The following is a 22,722-nucleotide window of genomic DNA, read 5'->3' on the forward strand; positions in this document are numbered from 1 at the left end:
TGGGACGTATGGGGTTGTCGCGTCCAAATCCTACGCAATGTACTCCGAATTGCTGCCTCGAGGTCAACATTGCAAAATGTGTACACCTTCCCCACAATATAGTATGCATAATATGCATTTGAGCGTGACGGACAAGACAACTTGCATACATGTATACTTTGAAATGCCGTATAAAGTACACAAAATTGCACAATGATTACCGATTGAGTTGGGTGTGGTCTATTAGGTTCGCAATTCGCACTCCTAGATTATATTCTTGAGCATCTTAAGCATACGCTTATACGATAGGCTTACCATATTTCGGAAATGAAAAAAGAGGACACTTTTTCAGAAATTTCAGACAAGCAAAACTGGAGAAGAATTCTCAAAAACAGGTAAATTTCACCCGCTTCATGATCGGTTGACTAAAAAAAAAAAAAAAAAAAGGTCATCACTTCCGCTCAGAGCTCAAAAACACGTTTTTCACTCCACATTGCTAGGTGGATGTCTAAAAAAAAAAAAGGTCTTCTTTTCGCTCAGAGCTGAAATCACCACTTTTCCCTCCGAAATACCCGCCGGAGCTTCACTTCTGCGCTAATTTGCGGCATATCACTCGCAATTTCCTCTAAATCTGACCTAAATTTTCAAAAAAGAGGACAAAATCTCAAAAAAGAGGACAAAAGGGCGTCCTCCGAGGACACTTTCAAAAAAGTCAAAAAAGAGGACAAATCCTCTTAAAAGAGGACGTATGGTAAGCCTATTATACGAGAAGTCTATAGATCAGTGGTTCTTAACCTTGCCTCCAGCGCCCCCGAGGGGCGCTGGCGATTTTGAAGGGGGCGGAAACGCTCAGGGGGCGATATGCGGGGGCGCTGGGCTCAGGGGGGCGGTATAGGGGGCGCTGGAGAAAAATGGCTTCGCAGTAGATGATGTGGTGGTAGGACATATCCGTAATGAGTATTCACAGATAATTAACACCGAAAACTTCGTTATATATAGCCTACAAAAGACATATAGGTTTAATTGTCCATGGGTGCCTAAATGACTGGCACCGAATGTTCCTGTCTTGGCAATCCGAACCCCAGAAGAAGAATTCCATCTGGCAGGGAAAAATTATATGCCATTGAAGAAATACCAATTTGAAATTGTGTGCGTCTTTTAGTTTAGTACGATTGGGCGACAGGGATATCTAAAACTAGATATTCCTGTTGGGCGATATCCCTGTTGGGCGATTCTATATTTTTTGATATTGCAGACAGGAGGTCACGAAATAACATCATGCAACGAAGTCATACCAACGGGTTCGCCCGCCCGAATATGTTTAAATATTAGTTACGGGCCCTACAGTTTCCAAGACACCTCACATTGTTCGCTCCACGTTTTGACGAGTCTGCGCACACTCAATAAACTCACTGCGCAGACCCTTGGACAACAGTGCGTAACGACTAAAAAAAGGTCAAAACTTCGGATTTGTTGTGCGCAACGTAGATTTTCTGTGCGCAGAGACCGTGTCAGCACTGCGCACGTGAGCAGCTTAGGTAAATCAGGTAAATCAGGTATCATGAGCAGAGAGGACAAAAAATTGATAGTAATATATATGCCCTTCCCGATTTTACTGACCGATTTTATCATGGATTATCGAAAGTTTTCGCGTTTCGCACTGGCTCGCTAAACAGTACAGCTGATTTCGTGGCAAAACGAACAACGTGATGGGGGGCGGTCGGTTGATCACCCTATGGGAGCCCAAGACCCAAGTTTTTCGGGGGGCCTGACGAAGTGCCGTTTCGTTCCTGCCAACGGGTATACGCCCGAAGACGCATAATTATTATTGAGGGGTCCTACCTTTTCAATCACACATCACTCAGTTCTACCGGTAAATTTGTATACGTGACCAGAGAGAGGATATTAATTGATATCAATATACATGCATTTCCCGGTCGTATTGACCAATTCAATCATTAATTATTGAAATTTTTCGCGCTTCGCGCGTCTAGGCGAGAATAACTTACTCAGTAAATGGATACCAAATGTAGATGACTAGTATCAGCAAATAGCGGATAGCCGAAGGGGGGTCTGGGGGCGAAGCCCAGCGGAAGTTTGGTTTATCACCCGATGGGGGGCTAAGACCAACGTTTTTGGGGGGCTGACGAAGTGCTGTTACGGCCCTGGTAACGAATTAATTGTACGTACGGGCACGCCCGAATATGTTTAAATATTAATTACGTGCCCTTTGTCTTCCCAATACAACAGCTCACTCAGCGCTACTGGTAAATCTGATTACGTGGGCTAAGAGGATAAAAAGTTTATAGCGAATTATGTATGTAATTACCACCTATTCATTCATGCATTATAGAAAAATTTTGTACCTAGGGCGACCAGGCCACGCAAACTTTGCTGACCATCGAAATCACGCTACGGGGTTCTTGGGGGCGAAGCCCTCAGAAGTTTGGTTTATCACGCTATGGGTGCGCAAGGCAATCGTTTTTAGGGGGGTTGACGAAGTGCTGTTACGGCCCTCCCTCTTACTCATTGTCTTTATTACATTCCTTACAATATGCGGTTGGGGGGCGCTGGAGCACGATACTTTTTGAACGGGGGCGCTGGAGGAAAAAAGGTTAAGAACCACTGCTGTAATCGATCTCTATGATATCGAGGTGGTGCGTCGCCGTTTCTTACCCCCTTTATATCGGCCTATAGTGTAAATGGCCATGGTGGTTGAAAAACATTACGAATATCACGAAAAATAACAGACGCGCGAAGAAGAAATTGACACCGCTACAGTGGCAGTGAGCAAAACTGGAGAGTTGTCTTTATATTTCGGAAACCCGAAGACTCCGATTCTGACACCAGCTCTTGCTGGTACAATGAGCTCATCCAACACCAGTAACAACGAAATTGATTACAAGCATCATAATTTTATTTTATAGAACATGAATATGCAAAACAGGTACATTATTCAAGCTCGAATGGTCGCGTCGTCCAAGTCATAGTCCTGATTTCATCTGGATAAGAACAAAGAAAACAGGAGTTAATTAATGTTGGTTTGGTCAAGCACATTTATTCGTTACTCGAAATCAAAACGGCATAGAGCAGTCTCAACCTACCCATTAAAAATCGGCTGGATGCATTATTCCATGTCGACGTCATCTCGGAACAACCCAGTTTGATCTTCTTCCGGCATTTCAATTTCTATTCCTACAAAATTCAAAATGCACGCTTGTGAGGATGCAGATTTACTTGAAAGGTTTTCTTACGAGATTTCATCACAATGATGATTCGAATCAGTTAAATTCTAATCGTCGCTGGTGGCATTGGAAAAGGGGAACCGCCCAAGTCAAGACTGGCGCAGTGCAAATCTCGTGAGTTACTATTGCATGTTTTGGTATAGGGGCGTGCCTCAATGTGCTTTGAATTGGAGCATTGATGTGAATAGAGGTAAGAATTCCAATGCATATAGATGTGTGAAGTTCGAATATGTCGGGTATGAACAAACTGGTTGTCTACTTCAATCCAAGTTCAAGCACTCAGGCCAACATGACTATACGCAGTAAAGTGGGGTGTGATTAGATGGGGTATAGTGTAAATTTTAGTGCATGTCCTTGTTCAACGGGGTAGATAGAAAATAACATGAAGGTAATATTTAAGATCTTCAAGTTTCGCCTGTACAACCGGAATGCTTGGAGGACGGAGATGACGACGCATTTCAGTTGTGAACAAATAATTGAAAATTGCCACGCTGCATACTCAAATTTTCCGAAAAAATATCCAATCAGTCATCCAATAGGGCGATCGACAGGTCATTGAAAGAAAGAACGAATGTTTATATTCGCTTTCACTATCGAGTTAGCACACTCTATGGCAGTGGTTCCCAACCTGTGGTACGCGTACCACTAGTGGTTCGCGAAGGTCTTGCAGGTGGTACCCGAGTAGATTCTGTCTTATTTTCGACCGAAGGGAGTTTTTACTTTACGTGGGTTTGATTTCGAGTTGTCGAGGGGGGGGTGCATTTTTTTAGTTCATATATTCCAGTGAGTTGAGGCGGGATTTATGAAACAAAATAATTACCTGCATCTCCGCGATAACGGCGTCTGCCCCAAATCCTGGGCCTACGGGGCCGCCAGTAATATCTGCGACGCTTCCAGATAGCTGCGTGCGACTCGCATGTCACCAAACCGATAACGAGAAGGATAAGGAGCAACTTGGCGTTCATCTAGAAATTCGTTGAACTATTATTAGGGTAGGGTACTTGTGTGACACGAAACGGCAGCGAGGATAACCCATCCGAATTGTCAGATTCGAAAAACTCACCTTTTGCGTTCGCTGATACGATCGACGATGAATGTTAACGTGGCCTCATGCTCCACCTTTATATAGACCGCGAATAGGAAGCATCTGGTGTTTTGGTTTATGCGTAACCTAAGAAACAGTAAGACGGAATATATCCGACATAGCGTGCTGTTTCGGTGTTTTATTTCGTATGATTCACTACTCGCCGTATGTCGTGCTCGTGCTCGTTGTGTGAAGCACCGCAAGAGATCAAGATGCGTTTTATCTGAAATTGTGACTTTCAGGCAAATTTTTATTAAGAGAGAGCATTTACAACCAAGTGAAATGCCATATTGAAGGGATGCTACAGAGATTTTTTCAGACATATTTATGATTACACTCCGCGTAGCTGGATATAGGCCACAGTACGAAGGCGAATTTATCCAATAACCACCCGTTAAGTCAGGGGTGTCAAACATGCGGTCCGCGGGCCGCATCTGGCCCGCGAAGCAATCCTGTGTAGATTGACGTATGCCTGTGTTATCCAGCACATTGCGTTAAGAAATACTTCCCACTAGGCAGCATATGTCAAGATCATAGTCCACATTATGATCATCCTACAGCGGTGTTATATAGTCATTAGTCACGATCAGAAACAAATTGGTGACACCGACTTCATATTCCGTGTCACTGAGTTCAGATTTTTATGGAATAATGAACGAAAAAGTAGTTATTCGCAGAAGCGAAAAAGCCAAATCCAAACTGTTATATCCAGGTCGCATGAATAATATGATAGTATCAAAAAAGTATAATTAAGATACATTTGGTATCACCACTGCCTTCTGACTCACCACTGGCACCACTCACTTCTGACTCCAACGGTTCAAGATAAATGTAGAAACCCTAATCGCGATTTAAATTTAAAGGAGCAAATTCTAATGTTTACAGATACATCTGTTGTATTTCTCACAACGTATACGCACACTTAACGCCAGATGACGACTAAAAACAAAGGGAGCATAGACATTTGTCAACTTATTCCGTCTTTAGTAAGTGTTTTAGCGGTTAATAATTGAATTCAGCCGACAAATCTTAGAATTTTTTCCAAACTTTCGTTGTTTGCAAATAAAGGTGTTGCTAGAATATAACCCTATGATCCGTAGGATAGGATTGATAATAAAGTATTCAAGGAAAAAGCAAGGGTGTAGTAGATTTTGCGGTAGCATATTGGGACGATTTGACTGGTCAAGCCCGCGAGCGATTTCAAGGTTTGAATCCGGCCCGCGACGTAAGTTGAGTTTGACGCCCCTGCGTTAAGTGATTCATTAACATTGGCGACTTCAGGGATAAAACCACTACCAAACCAGTGAGGTAAAACGCACGATCCATAGAAGTCCAGTAAATATGTATTTAGTAGTCATTTATCAGTTCATCTGGAGCACACTCTCGGATGAACGCCATTCATAACAAAATTGCACTTCAGCGATCTGTCTATATAGTCTATCCTCATCACTAAGCACAATACTTAATTTTTTAATTATCATAATCAGTTGGTATTTCTGAATGAAATTTGTTTCCAAAAGACCCGTTACTTGATAATGAGGCGGAAAATCACGTAGGTCTCTATTGAGATTGAAATGTAATCGGTTACTGAGTGGCAAGCGGTATTTACTATTTAGTAGGGTATAATCATGGGTTAAAAAGCCAAAGGAGGCGTTTTGCCCCCCCCCCATGTAGCAAAACGTCAAATGGATGGACAATTGGACATAGATGAATGATAATTTTACATATGATATTTTATACTTGGTCTTTTCAGATGATCGTGTTACAGTGGGGACGATATCTCGCGCTCAAATCCCGAAATTCAACTGATTAGTTTGATGGATGTTATGACATTTCCCGCTTATGGTAGGCGTTTTGCCCCACTCTACCCTATTGTTTAATACCGAAGACTAGTGGCCACTTTAAAATTTCTCTCTGCCCAATTTAGTTTTGTGCTCATGCAAAATAGCATATTTTTTTGGTGCAGGCCTTTCACTCTCCCTTCTTTTCATTGAATGACATCCTCAAAACCACTAGGAAATACCGCACCGTACTACCGCCTCAGAATTTAGTTTCACGATTACCTAGCTTAGCAGCATTAGCCAGCAGTAATGCGGTAACTTCGGAAATGCTTATTTCAACCTTATTATCACCGCTTACTATTGACATGGGACGAGTGGTTTTACTTGTTTTACTGTTACTTTTTATTTGTAGCGAAATATACGTGTTATCGCAGTATACTGGTGGTGAATAATTGAGTACAAAATTAGCCAGTGATAAAGTTTCGAGTAAATCTACCATCCTTGATTCTCCTCGATTACGCCCCAGAATTCGTCAGGTTGTTTTAAAGCAACTAATTGGGAAGTGTTTGGGCTGTCGTCCGTGTATGTCAATATTGTGAGTTTAGTAAACAAATCCCAATCGCAGCACTTCCTGCAGAAACTTACATGAAGTGACTAAATGCCGACACGAAGATGCCTGCATGCCTTTTTTTCTGTATTGTCGTACTGTGGTGCATGGAAGTCACGATTTGCAACGCGACACGCGGCACCGTATGGAAGCATATATCGTCTCCATGTTTAGAATTTAAGCAATTGCAATTTCGCTATGGAACACCAACATATGGAACTGTAATGCTATGGAGCTGTAATATACACACGTTAATCGAGCCCATAGCAGATGCGGACAGAAGCGAAATAATTCTACTTTTTCGGAAAGTAGCTTTTACCTATTCGCACAAATTACTCAAGTGGTAATCTTCTTTGAATACTTACAATACTTAATTTTTAGACTTTGAATTTTGCAGAGTAGAAAAAATAGTTTTGGGATGTGTTTCCATCACATTCACGAGTGTAAATGTCATAACGACTGGGTGAAATAACCCCTGTATCAAGATAACTGAAAATCTTTTCGAAAATCGCACCAGGTTTGTAGGTGTGTTAGTCGTGTTGCGTTTGATTTGAAGATGGCCGCGCAATTTTTAAAGTAGCCTCATTAGATAGGGTGCTAAAAGTATGTGATGTCTAGACGACCATATCTCATTATTGAAACTACTTACTTGAGTACTTTTCAAATCTTCATTATCTACTTCGATCCACTAGATTTACAGGAATGATGGAATAGGAGTTACATGAAGACAGCTGCTGAATATTAGACAGCTGTGCAGGAAAGAATTCGCCTTTTCAAAGTTTTATATAGCGTACTGAATCATTTTCGAATTTAGGTAATGTCGGAGTAATTGCGATGAGCGTTCTGTCAAATTTAAATCATCCATATTCAGATATTCAGCGTATGCCTACAGGAGAAATTTAACAGCCTCGAGGGTCTCTGCGAAGCAGTATCGCAGTTTGCACCGAGCAGTAATTCAGTATAAATTTCAACCGATCAACCGTAACTGTAATATTTGCGGATAGCACTCAGTGCGCAATGTACTGTAGGCCAGTGCTCTTCAACCTTTTTCGAGGTGGTACACCCTTTTAACGTTTGCTCAAAACTCGTACACCCCTGTTCATTAGGAGTCTTCAAAAATGACTTTTTTTCTCAAATCGTACTGGCTACTTGATAAAATTGTTAGGTTACCTAACTTGAGCCTACACACCAAATTTGGTTCAATTCCAACCAGTAGCCGCCTTGCAACGGGAGAACAAAGTTTCTATTTATTATATAAAAATAAATAACGAAAAATTTGAAATTTTCTGTTCACCCCATGAAAGTATTATGTTGTCTATAAAAACGATGTTCATCAAATTTGGTTCAATTCCGACCAGTAGAAGCGGAGTTATTGCCGTCAAAAAATTTGGATTTGATTAAAATAGTATTTGGTCACAGAGTCTATTCGCAGCCAGTTAGGCCCCCCGCCACGCAATTGGAATTTATTTCGTGTCAGAGCAAAACAGCATGACATTACGAACGATAATCAACCAAATGTAATAGTATTGAGGAGAGAGTAGGTAAAGCTACTGCTGCAGAAGCGGTAATTCAGATCAGCGATGATAGCAGGCGCACCAGCCTACTGCGTATCAGGACTGCCCCACACACCGTCGATAGTAGCACATGGGCTGCAAGAGATGTCAGTAACCTCAGATCGTATGCCGCTATACACAGTCTATTGTCTCTAATCTACATCACTAATAACAAAATACCAAATTGCAAATGTATGGCGAAATATTGGACATACAATCGGCATTTTAAAACAAAAGGGTTTCGATTTCAACATGGAAGCTGTTTCGACCCTGGCTGGCTACGTCACTTCATTTATGTGCATTGCGGTATTTATTAACGTCGGGTAGGAAGTACAGATTCCAAAAGTCTGAGCTATCGCGGCGGTTTCCTCAAAAATCAGTAAAAGACAAATGATTAGCTGAACACATGTTTGTTAACTGCGTACTATGCAACACCAAACGAAACCATTGGTCTGTTGCCGACGGCTAAATGAATAGAAGAAATATTTGCTTATGACATCACAATCAAGCGGTGTACAGTATTACACTTGAGATAACATCGTACCATATTGCTCATTAACCTGTGCGTCAACCTGTACTGACCCATAAACCTGCCTTTGTGATAGCTAGCCATCGGCTCTTTGTAATTCGGATCTGGTACACCCCCGTACACCCCATCCGAGTGGTACACCCTTTGCAAATTCTGGTACACCCTAGGGTGTACGACAACCCCGGTTGAAGAGCACTGCTGTAGGCTACAGTGTACACTCAACTATTCGTATGTACGCACTGTATATGGTGGACACACAAGATAACTTACGGTGCGTTGTCAGAGGAGCTTATTTTCGGATATCAATTTTCAGAAAGCGTATGCGATACTTCAAGATACCGTTACAATGCTTTCTAAAATGTCTATGTTTTATTAGTCTCTCTTGCATAAGTCGTAACTCGCCGGTATACTCTGCTTTAGTTAATTAAAGCTTGTAACTGTAGTAGACGGTAAAATGTCGTCTTATAAGTTGTATTACTTCAATAGTCGTGGAAGGGCAGAAATTGCTAGGTGGTTATTCAAGTTGTCTGGTAAAGAATTCGAAGATATCAGGTACACCCAAGAGGAATGGTTAACGAAAAAAGCAGGTAAGAAATTCCGAAATGTTAGGGTTGCTCAGGCTAGACGCTGTTTCGTTATACGTAACCATATAGTCCAGGGGTGGCCAACCTTTTCAGCCAAAGGGCCACATTCGATTGACGAACTATTGCGCGGGCCACTAGCCGCGCGAAGCGCGAAAATTTTTCGAAGTCCATAGGTCAATAATATTGTCACTTGACTATATTGCGGACCTGCTGTATATCACTGGGCTCAGTCTGCAAGGACTGGACTAGTCGACGCCTGGACAATGGACATGTCGATATCGAAAGCTTCGACCAACATGCCTCAATCATTTTGAGCCTAGGGGTCGGTTGCACTGATCGCGATCGAAGCATGATCGCCGATCATGCTTAACAGATCGTCGGAGTTCCGTGGTATAGATGACGATCAGGCCGTTATCGGCGAAATTTGATAGGCGAGATTTGATCCATCTGCATAGGTGGTTCAAGGACTTGATCGGCGGTGTGCTTCGCTGTTGATGCCGCAAAAGATATCAGTAGTGAGAGCTGAGATTGACCGGAAGCAAAGAAACGCAGGGCAACCAGCAGTCTGAAATGAGTTGGAATGGCATGGCAGCGGCGGCTAGGAAATGAAAGTTCCTCTTTCACCATTTCCAGAAGCTCCAAAGTTGATGACTAGGACAGCCTATACCGTTTCGCGAATTTTGCATCGTCAAGGTATTCCAGAGGATTCGAACGGTCTTCAATCATCCTCCTAGGTATTCTATCTTCTCTCAGGCTCCGCAGTGTCCCTAACACGTCAACGTATCGGTATAAATCCATTTTGAGCTGTACACCGTATACAATCTACACATGCAAGATCCCCTTGAAAGATGCCTAGAACGTTCCCGCCTTCGCCATCAGCTGATATTTGGCGGATTATCTGACGTCATTTGCGTCAGTTTGCGTCAACGAACGCAGATCAATCGACTCGCCACTGGATCCGCATCAGTGAGCCGTGATCATGCTATAGTGTCAATCTCGGATCCAAAGATCGACGGATCGTTTCAGATCATGATCTATGCAACCGACCCTAGGTTTCATAGTCGACGGTCTTTCTGCGAGCGCAAAAGCAAGGTTGCATATGTTGAACGACACTTTGTCTCGTAATCGCGAATATAGTTAGACTTAATCTGATATATTAGGCGTTCTTTCATTTTCACAAAGGGGTAACAATATTAAAAGAAAGAAATCGAGTGACAACATGTTGCGCGAAGCGTGTAGAAAATTTTTACTTTTGATAAATCTATCGCAAATTATTCTGCTTTATTGTAGAAAGAATTGTATTGTATTGTACAAAGATCTACTGAAATGTGACTGGCTTATGGATCTGCCAATGCGTCGGAACTGATATTTTAGTCACCACATCTCAAGTGTTGCAGCCAGACTAATCAAATTTTTGGTTGGCCTTGCAAGTTCACAATCTGTGCAATCCATTTTTGATAATATTACTAGTTTCGGAAATTACCTCGCGGGCCACTCAAAACCTTCTCGCGGGCCACATGTGGCCCGCGGGCCACGGGTTGGCCGGCCCTGATATAGTCGCTGGATCTTGTGTATGAATGAACTAGTGCATCAGCGATGCGGAACGAAGCTGCAAAATCGGTCGTTGCCATTCCATGTTAAAATTCGATAATATTTTAACTCTCACTGTGCTCGCATCTCAGATTTCCCGTTCCGGCAGCTACCGGTACTTGAAGTCACAGACGACAAAGGCAAAACGACCATAATACCACAAAGTGGCGCAATTACCCGCTATCTTGGAAGAGAATTCGGATTTTGTGGCAAGGGCAGTCTGGAAATGGCGCGGGCGGAATTTCTGAGCGAACACATGATGGACACCGTCATGGCACTGTTCATCAATGAAGAGGACGAGGAAAAGAAAAAAGTACCGGTACGCCAGGCTCTTGAAGGGCCCGTTTCCGAGGGCCTGAAACTGCTTGAAGACTACGGACTCGACTGTGGATATTTTGTCAGCGAAAAGGTGAGTTGGAGGAAACTATACAGGTGGTAGTAGTGAAGTACTTTTTTGAAGTACTCAAGTACGTTTTGCTAACTTTTACTATACTTAGATGGAGAGACTTTTATTCGTCACACCAATAACCATGGAAATATGTATAGTAAACTGGTAGTACGGACCATAGGAGACGGCGAAGGCACTGGCGTAGCCAGCAGGGGTGAGCAGATGTATTCAACCTGATATATAGTTTCAGTAGCTTTTTCATTGTTGATTACCCGCCTCTCGATAAATCAAAATGAAAAATAGGCCTATATAAAAATACGCATGATGTACAGAATTGAATGTAACTGTGTTCGTGTGTGCTGCCTGCGGTTGCGGGACTATTAGGCCCAGCTTGTTGGCGTAAAAAGACCAGAGGTGGTCAAAGCAGCCAAGAAAGCTATTCAAGTAGAAGTAGAAGTAGCGACTAAAAAATCTACTCAAGTACGAGTAGAAGTACTTCTTCCATAAGCTACCTGAAACTACTTGAAGTAGAAATAGAATTGATTGACTTTAAATCTGCTCAAGTAAGTAAGTAGTTGTGAAAACGATCGTAATTCATTCGCATGGATTGTCAAAAGATGCAAATTGAGCTATGCGAAAGATGCCGAGCAGGAAATATTCAATTTTCGACAGCATAAGTATTCGTCTGCATCATGGGATGAAAATGATAGTATTGATATGGAAATGAGATACTAAACCCATGTTTAATCGAACAGCACGTTTTAGAAAATATCATGGTATGGCGCACTCCCCCATATTATAAGGCGCGTAGTTTAGTCGAAGAGCAATACGGAGAAGTTGTATACGACACGGTGTAGACACTTTGCGCAATTAGTAAACGTGAATAAAAAATATGGTGGATCTTAAAAATGCCATACTGTGTAGCTTTATGTCTGGAAATTGAAGGCATTACCACACTTGCTTTCATACTTCAACATGTATGTTATCCAGACAAAAGAACTGGTATTAATTAGAGCTCAAAGTATATGGTACAGGTACTGAGAATTGAAAGTGAAATATAAATACTACTACGGAAAATGTATTTCATGTCTTTACTCCAGAAAGTTTCAAAGGTTGTATGCTAAAACAGCTCTAAAACTAAAAAAGTTACAGTCCACTTTTCCAGATTAGGAAACGCCATGGACTGCTAGATTACGATATGATAAGTAAACGCTAGATTGCGAAACATCAGTTTCAAACGTTATGATGAGCCATATATACTGTGATGAAATATTTCATATGGGTGAATGGCGACAATGCGCTGTGAACGGAACCACGCCAACCCGCTCCCTAAATTATATTCATCGATACTTTCGTGAAATCATACTGGTAACTCCGTATGCACTGAGCGCGAAGCGCGACGAAAATTCTGGGCTTTGCTCAACTTTTATGAAAATTCAATGTTGATAGCTCCTGATTGGAGGATTTAACTACTTCTACTTGACAAACTGAAAATAGCGAAAAGTGTGTAAGTGGAGGTAGCGAAAATCAGATCTACTTGAGTAAGTACCAAAAGTAGAGGAAAATTACTTGAGTACTTCGAAAAAGTAGAAGTACTTCGTTACTGACCAGCTCTGAAAAAGACATACCAAAGCAGTTAAGCTTTAGCAAACACTAAGTGCGATCCTAGAAAGATCGCCGGCGTTTCAATCTTGGCCAAAGACTGTGCGGGATGCTGGCCCGACTTTGCAATCTGGGTCCCTCGGTACAAATATAACGAGCAGACGCAATATATATCGCGCCCCGTGACTGAATACAAATTGGGAATCGTGCACATCTCACCAAAGACCAATTTTCTCATTTAATTTGTTGAGGTACCTTTGAGCGATCTTTTTTGTGGCAACAACTTTCTGCGGAGGTCACGAAATCACAGCACGCTTCAACTAAGTACCAAATTACAAGTGACCCGCCCGACGCTCACTCTCCAGAAACTCAAGAATAGTCTTACCGAGTGATATGAACATTAGGGGTGTTCAAAGATGATTTTTTCTCAAATGGTAGGCCTGGTAGGCCTGTTTTCGCTTTGCGAATGCCTATAGCCGGGGCATGCCCCGGTAGCGCTCATTACAAGCTTTCACTGTCTATTCTCTCAAAGCCGCGTACAATAAAGAAACGATGATTTACTCTCTCCTATTCATAAAATTACCGAGTAAGTGCGGCAAAATTGCTTTGTTGCCCCTAAGGTGTGATGTAACAATCGTATCTATATCTGAACTCGGCTACCGTGGTATGCGTTGAGTCATACCACATATGAAAAATTGACTCGAGTCAAGTCGAGTCACCAAAAAATCGTAACTCGAGTCATTACAACCCTGGTCCGGAGTGGGACCAGAGCTTTAAAAACAGGAGCGAAGTATAGGACCAATGAATTTGTCGACCCGCTCCGAACTAATAGCAGTGTTGGGATGACTCGAGTCATGACTTGACTCGAGTCAGACTCGAGTAAACTTTTTCGTATGACTTGACTTGACTCGAGTCACTTTGGAAAAATGACTTGACTTGACTTGACTCGGAGCTTCAAAAATGTGCATTGACTCGTGACTCGGATCAAAATGTACGAGTCAATTTCAAGTCATCAAGTAAACGGTGTCGAATAAATCATTGTATCGTGTGTATGTTCGGATTGTTCGAGATACGCCGGTGAAGCTTGTGAGAGCAACCAGTCATTCACTGATTGTACGATACCCGATCCTCGATTGTTAGATCACAAATATATCAGCCGCAAACTAAACAATCACAGCTTACGTTGTCGTAGTAGTAGTAGAAGATGATATAAATAGCAATGTGGCTCTGTTTCTTGGACTGCTCAATGCTTAAGTTGCGCAGTGCTCACCTCTACCAACCCTGTAGTGTGATTTAAATTGAACAAATACAATTTGTGCGTTTATATTCTCACGGATGTGTAGATGGGTAGTGTAGGCTATTGTGCCATATCAATTTGTTTCAAGTTCTCGGAGCTTCGTATTAGGTCCTGTATTTTGACTGATAATAACTGACAGTATAGCATGTAGCTGTACAGTGTACTTACGTACGTACACTGTACAGTTACTCACGTATTTTATTAGCAGTTCTACGTGTGCGTGAGGGGTACAACATCTGTTTGCATGTATATTCTACTAGATATTCGTTATTTAATTTAAGATAAATGATCAAATAATCTGTCTTCGACACAGCTAGCAAATTGTAATGACTTTGAATCATCACCAATACTTCGAAAATTCAATTTGACTTGAATTGTGACTTGACTCGTGACTTGACTTGACTTGACTCGACTTGACTCGAGTCACCTCCAAAAAACGAGTGACTTGACTTGACTCGAGTCACCTTTGAAAATCGATTGACTTGACTTGACTCGAGTCAAAATCTGCAATGACTCGAGATGACTCGTGACTCGAAGGTAGTGACTTGATCCCAACACTGACTAATAGCCGCCTCTAATTAATTACTAAACTTATGCGTCCGTTAAGCCAGATATACTGTTTGAAACCACTTACTTGAGTAGTGTTCAGACCTACCGTTTTCTACTTCAACTTCAAGTATTTTCGACAACAGTTCGTTTCATCAATCTAATTCGTATGGGACCTTTATTACTGTGCAGATAAGTGTGTTAAGCTTAGACCAATCGTAGGAATCTTACAGCAACGCATATGCATTATCACTGTATTATTAAAATTGATTAGCATTTATTATGTTCATGTTATAGAAACGTTTCATAGGCGTACTATTTCTCGCAGGTCTCAACGGCAGATTTGTCATTGGCCTGTGTCGCTGATATCCTGGAGACGCTTGACAAGAACATCCTCGATAACACCCCGAAACTGAAAGTGCTCGTCGCAAAAGTGATGAACATTCCAGAAATCAAAGGCTGGATTGCAATTCGTCCCAAAACTCAAAGATGAACTGTTCCTATCTTTATTCAACAATCGAAAATAGTACACTCTTGTGAATTTGAAAATTATACTAGAATAATGCAGTCAAGTAAACTTTGCACGATACAGCTGAAACATCGATAAGCGCTATTGCCACACTAGATTATATAGGACACTCTTGTGAATTAATAATCATGCAAATATTATCACGCTGAAAGAAAGTACTATAGGCCTACTAGCGAGTACTTTTTTTGTCATTCTTTGGAAGTAGTTTGTTTTACGGTCACGAATTAGAGCCGAATGTAACAGCTATGACCGAGTCCATCGCAATTTCACCAACAAAAAAACGTAGGAGGTGTCAGTGACTATCAACAAAGTTTGCAGTCAATCTACTTCCGTTAATCCCGTTTCGCTGTCGCGCCGGAAGTCAAGAAGCTGTATAGGAGCAGCTAATAGGAAATTGTATCGGTTACAGGCCATGCGTCAATGTGGAATTTAGCAAACAAACTTAATCAAAACTTCCTCTGGCAACTTATACTAAGTGAATATGACAACAGGCGGATGCAGTGCCGTCTACACGGCGTCCCATGGTTGTACAAACACATACTGCTGAAACCAAAGCCTGGATTGCAATTCTCCTGAAACTCCAACATGAATGCATTAATCTATCCACACATAATTTGGGAATGCTCAATAAATTTGGATGACTCTGTTACGGTTATAGCAGGGGTCTCCAACACGCGGCCCAGCGAGGTCATATTTTGCGTCCCGCGCTATGATTTGAGATTTCGAAAGAAGGATAAGAAAAGCATTTAGAAATGCTGAAATTCATGTCAGTTTCAATATGATGTTGTTGTTGTTGTTGTTGTTGTTGCTGTTGTTTCAAAATGTGCTCTTCGCCTGTGCCCAACACGACTATTCCTCACTAGCTGAAACGACTTCAACACTGCCAACAACATGCCATCGAGGGAGAATCAGCCTATAGGAATGGGCATATTGTCTTGACGTTCAATGACCCAGACATTGCCAAGACCAAGATGCTTATAAAACTGCTTAGGGATTTTTCCCACAAGATCAAGCTTTAGGAGGATACAGTCTTTCAGCTATATAGTAATGTGTCTCGCCAGCCCCAATATTGATTCCTTAGTCCAATGGTTCTCAACCTTTTTGACCTCGCGGCACCCTCTGAAAGGGAAGAAATGGTTCCCGGCACCCTAGCACATCGAGTGCCATGCCTGAGAATATAGCGGAGTGCTGTTGCGCCAATCCAATACCAACAATACCAACATTCTCCGATATCTGTTCATCCAAGGATATCTAGAGGGGTCCAGGGATCATCCATGGATATCGAGATATCCCATGCGTTGTACATTGTGCGCCATGAGCAGATAAAATAATAGAACCGTAGAACCATACTCAGAATTTTGATTCCTAATTTTTTGCCGTCGACCTTGTTTACTACATTCTTTCAGGGCATCCCTAAGCAGTCCAATTGGCACACTAGTGTGTCACGGCACACCGCTTGAGAACCACTGACGGCCTTGGTCGATGAGAAGCGTATTGCCAGATATCGTGAGCACCTCACAGTTCAAAATAAAATGAAATTTATTATCACGATATTTCTTTTTTTACTTGTACTCTTTTTATAATGTATTGCTTCTTTTGTGGTAACATGACAGTCGCCAACGTTAAGGAGCACCGCGTTGTACTGGCGTAAAGTTTTAAAAACGTCGTTGCTAAACTATGTGGCATTTTTGTCTCAATATTGCATTCTTGCGGCCCGCGGCCTCTGTGAAATTAGAAAAGTGGCCGCGATCCGTTTTGAGTTGGCGATCTAGATATCCCTGCGGTTATAGAAATGGGACGTATGGGGTTGTCGCGTCCAAATCCTACGCAGTGTAGTCTGAATTGCTGCCTCGAGGTCAACATTGCAAAATGTGTACACCTTCCCCACAATACAGTACAGTATGGTATAATTGTTTTTCTTTTCTTATCAATAACATGAATGCATGATGTACATGTAACGCGAACAACTGATATGCATTTGAGCGTGACGGACAAGACAACTTGCATACATGTATACTTTGAAATGCTGTATTAAGTACACAAAATTGCACAATGATTACCCATTGAGTTGGGTGTGGTCTATTAGGATCGATATTCGCGCTGCTAGATTATAATCTTGAGCATCTTAAGCATACGCTTATACGAGAAGTCTATAGATAAACCTCCTACACTTAAGAAGGGGATCAGGATCTCATCTTGGACGGAGGTGAACCCATGATCTATTGGGCAGTACCGCAGTACTCGTCACTCCCGATGAGAGATGTTTTAAATTGATGATAGGATTCACATACAGCGGCTGGAACACCAATGATTGTCATTTGTCAACAAGCAGTGCTTTCTGCTTTGACCATGATAGGCGACATCTGGCGACTATAGAAGCAACACTAGAGGCATCAAGTCGATGTATTTTTTTCGATTGTGATCGATCATGGATTTCTGTTTAATCTACATTGAACCAGTCGATATTCAGCGCTGCAGGCCAATTTTTGACGCACCTTCGGTGGTCGGAAAGTCGAGTAGCACAGTAGCAGTCGCCTTTAAACATTTCTTCTCTGTTTCAATTAACAGTGTTATTTGTGCGCTCACGTTTATATTACAATCACATGAAATAAGTGATTGATGTCGCAACAAATCGTTACAATTGAGCTGACGTCGTCTTCTAAAATGTCTGTATTATATTAGTGTTCTTACATTTCTCGAAACTCAGAATTCTCTGCGGCAGATTAAAGCTTGTAGCTTTATTTGACGTTAAAATGCCGTCTTATAAATTGTATTACTTCCATAGTCGAGGAAGGGCAGAAATTGCAAGGTGGATATTCAAGCTTTCCGGTACGGAGTTCGAAGATATTAGATACACCCATGAGGAATGGTTAACGAAAAAGGAAAGTAAGAGATTGTTTCTTGTTATAGACTATTTTAGCGGATAGTTTAACTCGCTTATGTACATGTACACAATGTGGTACAAACCGTATGCATAGTTGCGCTAGTGACGCGTGTGTTCTGTAGGACTATAGCGCATTATGCGTGGTTATGCTGCAGCATGATTCATTACGTAAAAACACCAACAAACAACCGCATGGATTCACGTTAGCAATGAAGTCTTTTTAACGATGACCAACAATCCAGCAAAATGAAATTAGTGAAGGTAGTTAAGTGAAAGTGTCGTCAACTCCGAATGACTTCAATGCATCTGCGTGTGATGCTCTGTGTGTGTGCCCGCGCAAATGTGCGAATAACAATGCGTAATCTTTTGGAAACATCGCACATAACAACTGAGATCGGCATCTCAAAAGCGGAAATGCTGCTTAAATTCGTGACATGCATGCAACATTCCTCTACTTATAAACGAGCCCGTCGCACTGCTACAAAATAATAACTATATTTCACCATCATCAGAAATTGTTATGCTAGTGTACTTCATGAGATATATTCAATCTCGGTAAGTTATCAGGGAGAGATACCACCGTTCTGCGTTGTTCTGTTCATTTTGTTATCATATCAATACATGGAGATTTTGATACAATGAAAAGATCGGAAGGTATCGAAACCACTTGGAGTAGTCTTTGAAATCATACACCCACCTGGGTCTATAGGCAATATAAAGATGAGGCATGTCACATAAAAGGATATTTCGTCATATTGGCTGCATGCGACATCACGCCGTCGATCGCTACTGTATTGCAGTGGATAATTTGTCAGCGTATACAACATAATACATCCTACGTCGCGACTCATGAGCTTACAATCCGGCTTGTACGGTGATGGCGAGGAAACTACATATCAGGATTGTAATTAGGGATGGTGTGAACCTCTGAAAGGTTCAGGTTCGTGTGAACGCGAACCTTTTTGAAAGGTTCTGTGTGAACGCGAACGTGAGCCTCATGACGTCACGTGATGTCATATTGCTAATTCCGACCCTATCTTTCAATGAAGTGATAGCCTATATTAATGTACGATACCTAGCGACGACTCGGACCACATAATATCACAATGCTGAAGTACATATTGACGTTTTAAACGTCTCTAAATGTTTCAACTGAGGCAATCAAACGATATAATACTCCCATAAAATCAAAATCATCCGGCGCTTTGCCAACAATTTCGACGAGGACTTACCAGGGAATATAAGCTTACGCCTTAATGGTCTTGGCCAGACCGGACCATGTATTCGGCGTCTGAGTATTGCAACATTGATATTGAGGAGAGTGGAAAACAGGTTTCTATAGTTGCTACCGATATTAGGCTACCTCACAAGTTATAAAGCTGTAGCCGACACCTCAATCGCACGGATTTGGTTTTGAAGATACAGTAAACATATGAAGTCAAGATTGACCCCGTACACCTGCTAGATATGATACATCAAAACACGATATCAATCTCATTGATTGGTTGAATAAGTATCATTCGCTGACTATGTAGTTTCTTTCGCTCATGATGTTGTGTGACTGCGGGTCAAGCTCACAGCAGCAAGTCATTAAATATTCACAAACGGAAAGCTGGATATTTCGAGCAAACTTTTGTAACAAAAGAAGAAAAAAATTTGAGATTGTCAAGGTGCATGCTCGTTTTGTGTTGATTTTTCATGCTGTGTCAGCGCCATGCATAGAATGGTCCGCACTTGAGCTGCAATAAATTCGAAACAAAGATGTCATAATGAAGTGAAAATTGTTATATATGAAAAAGGTTCACAGTGCAGAACCTACCAAGGTTCTGTTGTGAACGCGAACCTCTAAATTTTCGAAGTTCACACACAGAACGCGAACGTGAACCTCACGTTCACACCATCCCTTTGTAATGACTCGAGTCGCGATTTTTTGGTGACTCGACTTCACTCGAGTTATTTTCTTAAAAATGAAAAATGACTCGACTCGAGTCAACTTGCGTATTGACTCGACTTGTACTCGGGTCATTTCGCATGACTCGGACCAAGTCATATGCCTCGAGACTGGGTCTACGAACACAGGCATTTCATTGTAATTTCGAAGAATAGTAAAGTCATCACCCTATTATCATTTCGTCTGTCAATACTGGTACTTGAAAATGCTACCAGAAACTATTAAGAGTAAGGAAAATAGTATATTGTGAATGCGAAGCATTCGATATCACCGAGCAGGGTTGTAAGAAATGGGTTTCACGTGACATTAACTTGCAACTGAAAAGGCAACACAACGACTAGGACTCGGGCTCGGACTCGAGTCAAAACACTATGACTCGGACTCGATACTCTACTCCTGGACTTGGTCTCGGACTTGACTCGGTGGTGAATTGAAAATGACTCGACTTGACTCGAGTCAAAACTATAAAAGTGAGATTGACTTGTGACTCGGAACCTTATGACATGGTCATAACCCTGCTGTATATACAATATCTCCAGATATTTAATTACGTATTAACGTGACATGCAATTCAAAGCAAGGGGTGTCCGTATAATCTTTAATAGCTTTTTTACTTTCACACAAAAAATCTTTACGTCCTAATTTCAGATTTCCCGTTCCGACAGCTGCCGGTGCTCGAAGTCACAGACGATAATGGCAAAACCACCGTCATACCGCAAAGTGGCGCTATATTCAGATATCTCGGAAGAGAATTCGGATATTGCGGCAAGGACAATCTGGAAATGGCACGTACGGAATTTCTATGCGAGCAAATGATGGATGGCATGATGAAACTGTTCATCACGGAACAAGACGAGGAAAAGAAAAAAGCATTGGTCCGCCAGGCTCTTGAAGGGCCCGTTTCCGAGGGCCTGAAACTGCTGGAAGGCTACGTACTGGACTGCGGGTATTTTGTCAGCGAAAAGGTGATGAGTTGGAACACTGTTGTTATCATACAATGCCGTTACAAATACAGATCAGTGTGCTAAGACCAATAGCCGGGAATCGACAGCGACGCATATACATACTAATTAATTATTGTAGCATTAGAATCAGGGCTATGGAGTCGGGAGTTTCGTAAATGTTCCCTTAATGGAAACGGAGTCACCAAAATTTTGTGAAACCCTTTGGAGTCCGAGTCAGAGTTGCGGAAACACATACTGGCTGGAGTCGGAATTCGTTAAAATGCTCTGACTCCGACTCCAACTATTTCAAAATCGAATCAGATGTTCTCAAATGTTTAAAAAAAAGTGCAATTGCAGTGAGAGAACTTGTTCACAAACGTCATTTAATTCTTTGACTAACCTACATTTTTTAAATTTCAGATTAAAAATAGGTTGGTAATAAGAATTACTAAAATGTAATATTCGTATAGTTTTCTGAGTAGATTTACAAATATGGTGTAGTCGGAGTTCTTCGACGAAAATATTCGGTATAGGAGCTGGAGTCGTATTCTGTGTGTTTAAAGTTGTCGGAGTCGGGGGTTAAGTGAACTATGACTCCACAGCCCTGATTAGAACTAATTAGTTCGATTTATTCAATATACACAACCATTTCATGACCATTTAACATACTATTTCTCTCAGGTGTCAACTGCAGATTTGGCGTTTGCTGCAGGCACTGAAGTTCTGGAGATGTTTGACAAAAACATCCTCGATAAAACCCCGAAATTGAAAGCGCTCAACGAGAAAGTGATGAACATTCCGGAAATCAAAGGCTGGATTGCAGTTCGTCCGAAAACTCAAAGATGAACCATATGCTAACAAACTTATTAACATTCGAAAACTGCAAAAAACATAAATAGTCAGAGTTGTGAATTGGAGGATTACTATATTAATAATGCAGTCAAATTTACTTTATATAATATACTCTTGAAACGTTAGTTAACGCTATAATGACTACAGATTTTCACCAAATACAGACTGTGATTTATCATATTGATCAGACTAGGGGCGGGCAACTTCTGCAGTCGGCGGGTCTAATCTAGGGTTCTGGTTTAAATCAGGCTGATTAAAATCAGATTTTTTTTCGTTGATTTTTGATTTTAATTTTACCATTTTGATTTTATTGATTATTTTGGTTTTTTCAAATTTCGAACGAGATGCATGAATGTGGTTTATTATCATCAATCATGTGCATTTTATAAACCGGAGTTAGCATCTCGTCACCGGCACCGGTATAGTTGAGCTATTTGACTATAGATAACTAAGGTAAACCGGTTTTTGACTGACGGACAGGAAAGAGCAATGAGCGATAGGCAATCAATATGTTAGCATTTTGCTGTATAGTTAGTTGTCTGCGACATGCTGCTGCTATTTCGGAGGCACTGGTGGGAAGACGCAAACGAAGCGCAGTCCGGAGTCTCTATCGAATTCGAAAGATTCCCTCATCTCTGATCCAGTCTGATTGCAGAAACCACTCCATCGATCAAGATGAAGATGCAACTATTATAGATGGTCCAGATTTGACTCAACATGTTTCCTCGCTACTAAAACAGATCAGTAATTATTCTGGCGACCCTTCATCGTCACATA

General features: G+C 41.5%; 2 protein-coding genes and 1 long non-coding RNA gene across 5 annotated transcripts; 2 read left to right on the forward strand and 1 right to left on the reverse strand.

Moving 5' to 3' along the window:
- Positions 1 to 2,878: 2,878 nt before the first annotated feature.
- On the reverse strand, positions 2,879 to 4,442 carry LOC145447058 (uncharacterized). Of its 2 annotated transcripts, none has more exons than XR_013917433.1 (4): positions 4,288 to 4,442; positions 4,045 to 4,189; positions 3,084 to 3,174; positions 2,879 to 2,981 (listed from the first exon to the last, which is right to left on the reverse strand). It is a non-coding gene; the product is annotated as an uncharacterized LOC145447058 (long non-coding RNA). The 2 variants fall into 2 exon arrangements; XR_013917434.1 differs by having other exon boundaries at positions 4,045 to 4,205; positions 4,288 to 4,355.
- Positions 4,443 to 5,994: 1,552 nt separating this feature from the next.
- Positions 5,995 to 16,176, forward strand: LOC145447057 (hematopoietic prostaglandin D synthase-like). 2 transcript variants are annotated; one of them, XM_080325489.1, is made up of 4 exons: positions 5,995 to 9,365; positions 11,045 to 11,361; positions 15,114 to 15,313; positions 15,421 to 16,176. In XM_080325489.1, exons 1-3 carry the CDS (start codon positions 9,233 to 9,235, stop codon positions 15,276 to 15,278), a joined length of 615 nt encoding a protein of 204 aa, XP_080181615.1. In that variant the 5' UTR covers positions 5,995 to 9,232; the 3' UTR covers positions 15,279 to 15,313; positions 15,421 to 16,176. The 2 variants fall into 2 exon arrangements, with proteins under 2 accessions (XP_080181615.1, XP_080181614.1); XM_080325488.1 differs by lacking the exon at positions 15,421 to 16,176 and having other exon boundaries at positions 6,000 to 9,365; positions 15,114 to 15,334.
- Positions 16,177 to 17,788: 1,612 nt separating this feature from the next.
- Positions 17,789 to 22,125, forward strand: LOC145447056 (hematopoietic prostaglandin D synthase-like). The gene is made up of 3 exons (XM_080325487.1): positions 17,789 to 18,200; positions 20,798 to 21,114; positions 21,775 to 22,125. Exons 1-3 carry the CDS (start codon positions 18,068 to 18,070, stop codon positions 21,937 to 21,939), a joined length of 615 nt encoding a protein of 204 aa, XP_080181613.1. The 5' UTR covers positions 17,789 to 18,067; the 3' UTR covers positions 21,940 to 22,125.
- The last annotated feature ends 597 nt before the right edge of the window (positions 22,126 to 22,722 follow it).

Source organism: Botryllus schlosseri, chromosome 9, assembly GCF_051294905.1.
Source record: "Botryllus schlosseri isolate E-star chromosome 9, Bs_hap1, whole genome shotgun sequence".
Classification (NCBI taxonomy): Eukaryota; Metazoa; Chordata; class Ascidiacea; order Stolidobranchia; family Styelidae; genus Botryllus; species Botryllus schlosseri.

Excerpts from the sequence above, each read along its gene's own strand:
- LOC145447057 (XM_080325489.1), top strand. The coding sequence starts at position 9,233 with ATGTCGTCTTATAAGTTGTATTACTTCAATAGTCGTGGAAGGGCAGAA. Across the intron at positions 9,366-11,044 it reads ATGGTTAACGAAAAAAGCAG|ATTTCCCGTTCCGGCAGCTA; the intron begins GTAAGAAATTCC and ends CTCGCATCTCAG. Across the intron at positions 11,362-15,113 it reads GATATTTTGTCAGCGAAAAG|GTCTCAACGGCAGATTTGTC; the intron begins GTGAGTTGGAGG and ends TATTTCTCGCAG.
- LOC145447056 (XM_080325487.1), top strand. The coding sequence starts at position 18,068 with ATGCCGTCTTATAAATTGTATTACTTCCATAGTCGAGGAAGGGCAGAA. Across the intron at positions 18,201-20,797 it reads ATGGTTAACGAAAAAGGAAA|ATTTCCCGTTCCGACAGCTG; the intron begins GTAAGAGATTGT and ends TCCTAATTTCAG. Across the intron at positions 21,115-21,774 it reads GGTATTTTGTCAGCGAAAAG|GTGTCAACTGCAGATTTGGC; the intron begins GTGATGAGTTGG and ends TATTTCTCTCAG.